This window comes from Nicotiana tomentosiformis, chromosome 5, assembly GCF_000390325.3.
Source record: "Nicotiana tomentosiformis chromosome 5, ASM39032v3, whole genome shotgun sequence".
NCBI lineage: Eukaryota > Viridiplantae > Streptophyta > Magnoliopsida > Solanales > Solanaceae > Nicotiana > Nicotiana tomentosiformis.
In genome coordinates this window covers 19300856-19311486 of record NC_090816.1, presented here as the reverse complement: position 1 = coordinate 19311486, position 10631 = coordinate 19300856, and the positions used below count along the sequence as shown (strand labels likewise).

The window sequence follows — 10631 nt, the reverse complement described above, 5'->3', positions numbered from 1 at the left end:
CATATATTAGTTAAACATAGGTTAAAATCTACTATCAAATAAGAAATTAATAATACCAAAACTAATGCATGTTTTATTTTCCCTACTATATTCTACCAAATGATCCCTTAGTGTTAAACAACGCACATGTAGAGGGAGTCCAGAACTAATCTTATGAATTTGAAATTTTAACAACTTCAATGGCTAATAATGAAGTTCGGAATTTAATATTTCATATGCTTACGAGAATGTAACACATACATCGAACTAGGCCATAGCTACTGAGTTAAGCTGAATTCGTAATTTATATTGTAGATCCACACCTACACATATGAGACTCGAGAATTTCACGTTTGGAATTGTATATATTGCAAAAGTTCAAATTCACTTTTTTGAGATAAAAGATTTTTTGGAGAAAACGAGGCTTGATACAAAATTAGCCACAAACAAGTTCGGATAATTGGAATCTTATTGAAATTTTGTATGCGTTTTGTGAGCGTAAAAAAGCTCTTGATTTTTTTAAAGGAAAAATGACATTATATAACTGTTCTAAAAAAATAGTCTAAAATGTATATTTTTTTTATATATATAAATTTATATTTTGTATATATATAAAATAGATGAATATAAATAATTTCTAGTGCAGGCTAAAAGTAAAAAAACTTTTTTTTAAAAAGTATACCATAAAACTAGTACTATATTTTTCAATAAACAAACCCTGAAAATTTCGAACTCTTTTTAAACAAACACGTAATATTATTGTTTGATGTATTAAATTATATCAAGATTAATTAATTATATATGACTCAAAAGATAAATTAAACATTTAATAAAATGATAGCAGACCTTATAACACAATGATTATTTCACTCAATCCATTGAACCACAAGTAATTAGTTCCATACACCTAAAATATCATCTTTAACCTCTGCCTTTCCTTTTTCAGGCTTTCTTTTGTGTTCCTCACTTCACTCATCTGCACTTAATCTAATCTAATTCCATAATCATACACAAAAACAAAACCCAATCAAATCCTACAATTTCATCTAATCTTAGCACCCTTTGTCTTTAGATCCTCCATACACAATTAATTCACACAGTATAATATTCTTTGATGTTATTAATAAATCATATATAGTGGTACAAGGAATCTCCTTTTTTTTGTAGATTCAAAGAATAATGGGGAATGTTAATGGAAGAGAAGATTTAGAAGAAGGCGGAGGCAATATTATCCCATCTGGGGTTGAGGAGGTTGATTCTGGTGGGGCCCAAGAAATTATGGCCGTTCAGCAGGTTGATGGAGAGTTCATGGGTCAATCTCCACCGTCCAGTCCTAGGGCTTCTGCTTCACCTTTGATGTTTCGACCTGAGGTTAGTTTGTTAATTTTGTTTCCCTTTCTTGGATATGTGGGGTGGGGTGGGAGTTGGGGGTTAGTCTTTTCTTTTTTTAATTTGACAGTGTTGTTTGGGTCAGCAGAGGCGAATACAGGAATTTGAGAAGATGGGTGCACCATTACTTCAAAGACAAACATGCTTCAAAGATAAATATTCAGTTTCATGATATAAAATTTTACAAAATCAACAACTTGACTAGCAAAAATTATCCAATTCCATTATCTCAAAAATACATCGTCAATTTACATTTGTACTCGACGAGCTTTCATATTTTGAAACCGATCCATAATAGCATCATTACTTACAGTTGCAAATGCATTACGCTCAAGTTCATTCTTAAATAAATAGCAACACAAACAAAATGTAGCATCTGCTTTTATGCTATACTCCAACCATTGAGAATATGAACCTTTAAGCACCTAAGGGTGTGGCCTAGTGGTCAATGAAGTGGGTGAGAACCATGAGGTCTCAGGTTCAAATCCCAGCGGAGGCAAATACTAGGTGATTTCTTCCATCTATCCAAGCCTTGGTGGATAGAGTTACCTGATACCTGTTGCTGGTGGGAGGTGACAGGTATCCCGTGGAATTAGTCGAGGTGCGCGCAAGCTGGCCCGGACACCACGGTTATAAAAAAAAAACAAAAAAAAAACTGAACCTTTAAACCAATCGGGATTGAATTGACGCATTTTGTTCCCAAACTTAGTTTTAGGGAAGTCATGACCAATCGGTTGACAAGGCCCTCTTTGAATAAAATATCTTCTCACTTCATCTCGAATGTTAGGACTATAATGATAAATGGGTATTCTTTCTTTAGGATCTGTTTCAAGAGATCCAAACCTAAGAACACTATTAACATTTGAAGGAGGGGAAGGAATTGCTTCTCTATGAACTTCTGGAACTATTTGTGAATTAGCATATGGTTGACATGAACTAGAACTTGGTTGTCCATTGTTTAACTTGATCAAGTATCTATCCATTTTGATGTTCGAAAAAATTGTTCCTACAAAATTAAATACTAGCATTTATTCAATCTTAGACCATATCCATTTTATAAATTCAAATCAATCTTAATCATAACAAAGAATTCACTAAAAGGGGAATCACATAATGAAATCACACATTCACACCCCTTTCACATTCAAATATAAAAGAATCACGAACACTTACAAATTCATAATATAGTAGGGGAATCACACCCCTTCTAACTTACAATAATATAAAATGAAAACATACCAATTCGTCCGCAAAATATGTAATAGTTTATCTTGATCAACTGAATGTCTCTGCGACTCTGCCCAAGTTCCGGACTTTTGAAGCGAGTTTCACAATGTAATCTGCCAAATGACACACGCAAAAAAAGCATTACACTGCAGGTTAATAGGATTCCAAAAATTAGATAAACAATGAACCAAACAAATGAGGAAAATAGAAAAAAATTATAAAGATGAAAGCAAATAAAATAACTGAGATTAACAACAAAATAAGAAATAAAAAATATACCTGCTTAAGGAGTAAAAGAAACTTGGAAAATCCTTGAGAAAGAGAGCAAATAAGATTGAAGAATCGCTGATAACAGAGATTCTAAAATACCATTCTGGAATTGCGAGATTATAGCGAAGTGAATCGAGAGAAGAAAGAGGATCCGGTGATTTGGGGTTTAGAACTAGATTAAGAGAGAGAGAGAGAGACGCAATTGACTTTTGGGGTTTTGGCGTGAATTGGGATTGTGATTTGGGGAGAATATTGGATATTTGGGATTAAAAAACTGAAAAGAAATAATACACTGCTGCCACCGTGCAAAACAAATAAAAGAGAGGAGAAAAAATAATAATTAAGTACAAAAATTGACACTTTACTAGTTGACAGCAAGGAAACAAAGAAAAGGCCCAACTAGTGCACCTTTGACCCATTTTTTATCATGGGGGCCAGCAAATACTTTTATAGATATTAAATTAATTATCTATGTCATAAATCAAATTTTGTGGGATTAGCATGGGGTCACCGGCACCACCATTTGTTAGGCAGATCCGCTTCTGTGGGTCAGTTTGTGATCATCTCGACTATTTCACCGTTACCTACAATGTACCAGACAAGACTTAGCCAGATAAGAAGAAATTATCCTGTATTTTTTGCCTCCAGCGGGCAGAGGTGAAGCTTTATAGGTTTTAGATTTTAAAATGATGACTTTAGGTGCTAGTAACTGGATTCTAAATTTAATGTGTTCATAATTAATGAATTTCTTAATACACATAGACTGTTTGAGCAAAAGCTACTAGTTAGGCCAAACCCGCTACAGTCTTCTAGCTCCGCCACTGTCGATGAGATTTGAACCTGAGACCTCATGATTCTCCTTGCAATTTACTGACCACTAAGCCACACCCTTGGGTGCAGAGGGGTAGTCTTTTTAGTTTTTCTTTTTATCTTAGTATTCTCATGTTTTTAGTATTGGAATGAAAGAGTTTATATGAAGTGGAATGCTTATTGAGGATTCATGTAGCCAACTTCAACTAATTAGGATTTGAGGCATATTAGTTGTTGTTGTTTATGTAGGTGTAAATTTCAAATATTATTCTGTTTAATTGGTTGATACTAGTTTGGATTGCAGCGTAGTTGTTGTTTTGCTTGTTTAGGTGTAAACTTTTGTTCTTTTTCTATCTAATTGCATGTAGGTGTAAAGAAATCTTTTTTCTATTAGGATTTGAGGCATATTAGTTGTTGCTTATGTAGGTATAAAGTAATCTTTTTTTCTGTTTAATTGGTTCAAACTAGTTTGGAATTGCGGCATAGTCAGTTGTTATGTTAATCTTTGTACATCTAATTGCTTGAAGTTTGCGGAATCAAGTAGACTTAGACCGGAGATATTGTAATACAATAGATGGTTGAAAACAATAAAGGTTATCACTTTAAAGTTCATCACTTTAAAGTGCTGTATATATTGATGAAAACGATATGGTTCTGAAGTCTGAATGGTTTTTGAAATGTCAAGTCTATAAGCTCAACTAGTTTATTCAAGACACACATTTGTTATCTTCATTCTATATGACAAATTATCTAAGAAATGTGAAGGGAGCTGATTGAAGGGAATTTTTTTATATTTAATTAGAGTTTTCTCCTTGAGGATTTTCTGAATTAGTAAAACCAAGAGCACCAGATAAAAACTTTGAAATTAAGCAGCAAAAGTAAAATCTTTGAAACTGAGAAGAGCCTCCTAAAGCAATTGCTAAACTACACTTTCCACTTCTAATGTTGATTTCTGTTATCAGCGAGCGTGGAATCTATGTCTCTCATGTTTTATTGATTTCTAAAAGATTACTAGTGTATAATTTAAGGTCCATCATGTTCTTAGTCTGATTTATCTTAAGAGATAGGCCTAAGAAGTCTTGGGGAGAGGTTATTAGGCGAGACATGGCGCAACTGGAGCTGATTGAGGACATGGCCCTCGACAGGAGGGTGTGGAGGTCAAAGATTAGAGTAGAAGGTTCGTAGGTAGTCGAGCGTTTCTCTTTGTCTTACTCAGTTCGTTTGCATTAGTGTTAGTATGATATCTTTTATCCATAAATGGCTATTACTACCTAGAGTTTGACTGCATTCTTGGATTCAATCTTATTTCATCTTGTTGTTATTCCTACTTGTTGCAATTACCTTTTCTTTTTCAGTCGTTCTCTAGCCGAGGGTTTATCGGAAATAGCCTCTCTGCCCCTTCCAGGGGTAGGGGTAGGACTGCGTACATCTTACCCTCTCCAGACCCCACTTGTGGGAAACTACTGGGTTTGTTGTTGTTGTACTCTTAACCTTTCTCCAAAAAAGAAGATAATTTGTATGGTCAATGTTCTTTTGTTTTCAAATGTTTGCCCCAGATGCCAGTGGTTCCTCTACAAAGACCCGATGAGGGGCACGGACCAAGCCTTTCATGGCCGCAAACTGCTTCAGAGTATGAAGAAACCGACGAGCAAGGAGTTCCAATCCTGATATCTTGGACACATGAGGGCAAAGAAGTTGTTGTGGAGGGTTCATGGGATAATTGGAAATCAAGGTTAGAAATTTAATTTTCTCATCCACATTCTACCTCAAAGCACAATTTGCTCATGCATGATCTCTACTTAGGCTTCAAGATTGCAAGTTAACGTTGAAATATTCAAGCTCTTTTTTCCAGGATGCCTCTGCAAAAATCAGGGAAAGATTTCACCATTTTGAAGGTGCTTCCTTCAGGGGTTTACCAATATAGGTTTATAGTTGATGGACAATGGCGGTGTTCCCCTGACATGCCATGTATTCAGGATGAAGCAGGGAATGCTTACAATCTTTTAGACGTGAAGGTATATTTGTCATCTTGTTGTCATGGCTGTTACTACATTTTCAGGAATTCATTGATTTTCTACGTCTAGTTTTGTGTTGCACTGTTTCTTCAAAGGCACAAAGCAATAATTTGATCCAACTGGGATTGAGAAGGGTAGAGGGGAGGGCTCATTATCCACTGAGTTTCGAACTGTGCACCATAGCCCTGGGGAATTTCTTAAAAAAAATATTAGTCAAATTAACTGCACCAAGTCGAACTGTGTTGTGTGTAATGACACGGAGGAATACTCATTTTTATGTGATTGGCAGTTTCTCTTGCATGAGTACACGTTTCTGTTAGATCTCTGTGTATACACTGTTGATTTGTGACGATTGAGTGAGCTGAGCCTTCTTGTAGCAAGTAGTGTCTGCCTATCGAACCCACATCTTAATTATGAATTTGACTTCAATCATGCTGAGAACTCACCTTATGGCACTGAGACTGCCACTTCTGAAGGAGTTGTCTTCATGGCTCATTCTTATACAGGTGTAGATAATTCGAATTAAGAGGTTTCTGAAATGGCATAGGGCTCTTCTACATAGATCCAAAGCTCCTATGAGTTGCACTTATGCTACTGGTTTTGGGCTGTCAAAAGATTTGGCATTCAGAAATGATATGGAAAAAGATTTCATGTGTCTCTAGCGTCTAGGTCGAATCTCTGCTGAATCTCACTATATCTTAGCATCAACCACACGGCGCACATACACACAAAAAAAAGAACCTTTGCTGTGACACATTTTTTCACTATTTTCTAGTTTGTTCATGTCTACAACAACAAACAACAACTTTGCCTCAGTCCCAAACAAGTTGGAGTCGGCTATGTGAATCCTCACATGTTTCTCCATTTAAGCTCAGCACAGTTTGTTAAAGGACCTTCTTGGTACTAATCATCAGTAAAATACTTTACCTTGTAAAAAAAAAAAAGCTCTACTCACTTTGTTCATGTCTGTGCAATAGAAATTACGGTGAAAGATCACGGAGTAAATGTCTGAGTATGTCTCTTTTTTCTCAAAGAAAATCATAGACAAATAGAATTCATTATGGTTTTTTGAATCAAACCCACTGTTCATAAAAGTATCCCTAATTTATCATCCCGAGGGGAACATGTGCAACATCTCTGGACATAGTTAATCTATGTGGGTGCTATCTTGTATGCATCATCACGTTGCTTAAAGGGGGTTGTTAATGCATTTACTCGGCCAAAATTGATCTAAGAAATTTCTAAAAGAGAAACCCCCTCGCCTTGCCTCCATGTCAGGAAAAAATAAAAAAGCTGAAGAGGGAATGTGAAAGATAAATCTTAATGATTTAATAGGCCTTTTTTATTTTTTTGATATCCTCGATTTTTTTCTGTAACCTCTATTTCATTTTTTTTAATAAATAATTTTGGTTTTTTGCTCAATTTTGCAGAGAACCTGTTTAAGAAGTCTTCGCTTGCATTATACTAGAATACCTTCTTTTTTTCTCTGTTTAGGGGTAGTCTTTTGGATGGGGAAAGCTACAAAGTATTGATATCCATGTTCATTCTTAAAAAAAATAAAAAAATTAAAGGTGTTAATATCCATGTTTTTCAGATTCAGAGTTAAAAGATGAACTTTTCTTTGGTGAAATTTGTCGCTTCTTTAGTGCCTTATGCAGCCTAACCTCGGGGGTTATTTCCAGGGAATTTTAGGTGTTACTGATTATTTCTCACGCTAGATCCTTTTGTTCTCTGTTTCTTCTCCATTCACTATTGATTATTTGATTCATGGTTCATCATACTGGTTGCCTGCAAGCAAATGGCCACAAAACTATTTTTCTATTATTTGATCATTGTCATCCACAAAACTATTTTTCTATTATTTGATCATTGTCATCCACCAAATTTGACAAGAGTGGGTTGCTCTAGTGGTGAGCACCCTCTACTTCCAACCAAGAGGTTGTGAGTTCGAGTCACCCCAAGAGCAAGGTGGGGAGTTCTGGGAGGGAGGGAGCCGAGGGTCTATCGGAAACAGCCTCTCTACCCTAGGGTAGGGGTAAGGTCTGCGTACAAACTACCCTCCCCAGACCTCACTAGTGGGATTATACTAGGTTGTTGTTGTTGCTGCTGTTGTCATCCACCAAATTGTGCGTCTTTTCAGCTACAAGCCTGATATATTTAACTAATTTGTTTATTATATTTATAGGTCTTAACAGATAAAGATCAGCTTTTCACATGTTATTCTGCTGCTGTTAATTATAAGCTTGTAAATGCTTTACTTATTTCCTATGTAACCCCGATATCCCACTTTGCAAGGAAGATTATTTTGGCTGTTTATGAGTCCTTTGGTTTTTGTCACTTCCACTATTATGTGATTTTCTTTTTCATTTTGATGTCCATAACTTGCTTTTGTTTCTAGTGGATATTGATGTGATTAAAAGCGCATTCTAGCACTTAGATGAAAACTCATGACGCTTGTGGACTAATACGGAAAAATATGTAGCAAGACAAGCTTGATCCGCTCCAACCCTTTTTTATATGGTAAACACCAGTTCTGCGAACCCCCTCTTCAGAGGACAGTGGCAACCTCATGGTTGGAGGCGAAGGGCTCTTTTCACTAGGCTATCCCGCCTTTGTCGTGTGGTTCACCCAACCTTAGGTTGGCTTTGAGTCCAAGGGATCAAAAGTGAGAGTTCCACTTTTGACTCCTAGGTCTTTGAGTCCAAGGGAGCAAAAGTGAGAGTTCCACTTTTGACTCCTGGGTAGGAGGGGTTTTGGGGGGCGAGGTTTGGGGTTACCGTATCAAAAAGAAAAAGTACAAGCATGATTAGCCCGACTTTGTTTGATGACACAGGTTGTTCTCTAATTAGTATTAGCCAAAGCTTGCTCGAATGAGTCATAGAAGTCTTACTCAACTTGCGTAGCTGCCTTTACTGACTATTCTCATCATTTGATGTATTGATAGTTCTAAACTGAGTTCATTAGTATTTGATCCTTCACCACTGGGTATATGGATGGGGTTTCTCAACAAAAAAAAAACATGTAATAGGGTTTGTTTGGTATGAAGGAAAATGTTTTCCTAGAAAATATTTTCTTAGAAATAAGTGAACTTATTTTTTGGTGTTTGGTTAGTTAGCAAAAAATATTTTTTGGAATTAATCTAGGCAAACACTGTGGAAGGCGAAATGGGTGAAAGGGAAGTAGGAGTAGGGTGGTAGGGGTTCGGGGTCTAGGTCTGGTCGGGGTTGGTGTTTGAGATTGGGGTTTAGGGCCGGGATCGAGGACCATGTCGAGATTGGAGGTCGGGTTGGGGGTCATGGTCGAAGTCGAGGTTTGAGGTCAGGGTTCGCAGTCAGGTCCAATGTCTGGTCGAGGGTCAGGGTCGGTGTCGACGTCAGAGTTGGGGGCCGGGGGTTAGGGTCGAGGTCACGGGTCAGGGTTGGGAATCGAGGTTGGGGGTCAGGATCGGAGTCGAAGGTCGGTGTCGGGATGATTACATCATATGCCTCTCTCTCTATCTATCTATCTCTCTCAGAAGAGAAATGTTTTTAAGTGCTTTATTTCCTAGTGCAATTAGTTACTCCTTTGCTTTGGCGTGCTATAACTTGACAAATATTATCCTTGCTGATGCAAGTGCAGGATTACGTTCCAGAAGACATTGAGAGCATTTCTGGTTTTGAACCTCCTCAATCCCCAGATTCCAGCTACAATAACTTGCACCTTGGAGCTGAGGACTATGCAAAGGAGCCGCCCGTGGTCCCACCCCATCTACAGATGACCTTGCTTAATGCCCCTTCATCTCACATGGAAATTCCACCTCCGCTTTCGAGGCCTCAGCACGTGGTGCTTAACCATCTCTACATGCAGAAAGGCAGGAGTACTCCTTCTGTGGTAGCACTTGGTTCAACTAACCGGTTCCTGTCCAAATACGTGACTGTGGTTCTTTACAAGTCGATACAGAGGTGAAAGTTCGCAAACCTATCTTTATGATAGTCTTAAATAACTCAAATATTAGTAGCAACATAGACCAGGAGGTCAGCGGTTCGAGCCGTGTAAACAGTCTCCCGCAGAAATGCAGGGTAAGACTGCTTACAATAGACCCCTGTGGTCCGGCCCTTCCCTGGTCATAGCGGGAGTTTAGTGCACCGGGCTGCCCACTAGTAGCAACATATTAGAAGTCAAGCATGTGGCTCATGGATACTGCAGTTAAAAGCAAAAGGCAGTATAGGTAATGCTTAGAAGTTTTAATGGTAGCAAAGCTTGACTGTGACTTCCTCCATTTACTTTGCCATCTTTCTCATTTGGGCCTTCTTTCTTTAACACACAACTGATCAATTCCGATTCTTTCTCTTGTTTGTTTTCATAATCTTATGGATTTAGCTTTGCAACAGTCAATAGATGTTGCTTTACATGGCCAAACTGGAAAAAAGAAATGTTTGAAAGAGCCGTGGAAACCTCTTGCAAAAATGCAGGGTACCCTTGTGGTCTAGCCCTTTTCCGGACCCCGCACATAGCGGGAGCTTAGTGCACCGGGCTGCGCTTTTTGAAAAAGGAGGTTCGAGTGACAATAGCACGGGCTACCCAGTTTTCGGACTGGTAATTAAAAAATAGCCAGTGTTTGTAAAGTCATTAAAAAAGTCACTATTTTGCTGAAACATGAAATGTTCCAGCATAATATGCGGAATTATGAAGCTCTTGCGTATAAACTTCCAGCATATTATGTTGGAACTCCAACACACGGAAAATTCCAGCATAATATGCTGGATTATGGAGCTCTTGCATATAAACTTCCCGCATATTATTATGTTGGAACTCCAGCACATTATGCTGGATTATGGAGCTCCTGCATATAAACTTCCCGCATATTATGTTGGAATTCCCTTCAGATTTTATTTTTACATGAAAAAGTGGTTAAATTTCGATTACTTTTGAAATTGTGGTTATTTTTCAATTATCAGTTGT

At 37.5% G+C, this 10631-nt stretch overlaps 1 protein-coding gene across 1 annotated transcript; it reads left to right on the top strand.

Annotated features, from left to right (window-relative positions):
• The first annotated feature begins 856 nt into the window (after positions 1-856).
• On the top strand, positions 857-10035 carry LOC104112068 (SNF1-related protein kinase regulatory subunit beta-2-like). Its single transcript, XM_009621896.4, has 4 exons — positions 857-1350; positions 5232-5407; positions 5528-5690; positions 9309-10035. The coding sequence occupies exons 1-4, from the start codon at positions 1159-1161 to the stop codon at positions 9633-9635; spliced, it is 858 nt and encodes a 285-aa protein (XP_009620191.1). The 5' UTR covers positions 857-1158; the 3' UTR covers positions 9636-10035.
• Positions 10036-10631: the final 596 nt, after the last annotated feature.

Excerpts from the sequence above, each read along its gene's own strand:
- LOC104112068 (XM_009621896.4), top strand. The coding sequence starts at position 1,159 with ATGGGGAATGTTAATGGAAGAGAAGATTTAGAAGAAGGCGGAGGCAAT. Across the intron at positions 5,408-5,527 it reads TGGGATAATTGGAAATCAAG|GATGCCTCTGCAAAAATCAG; the intron begins GTTAGAAATTTA and ends TCTTTTTTCCAG. Across the intron at positions 5,691-9,308 it reads ACAATCTTTTAGACGTGAAG|GATTACGTTCCAGAAGACAT; the intron begins GTATATTTGTCA and ends ATGCAAGTGCAG.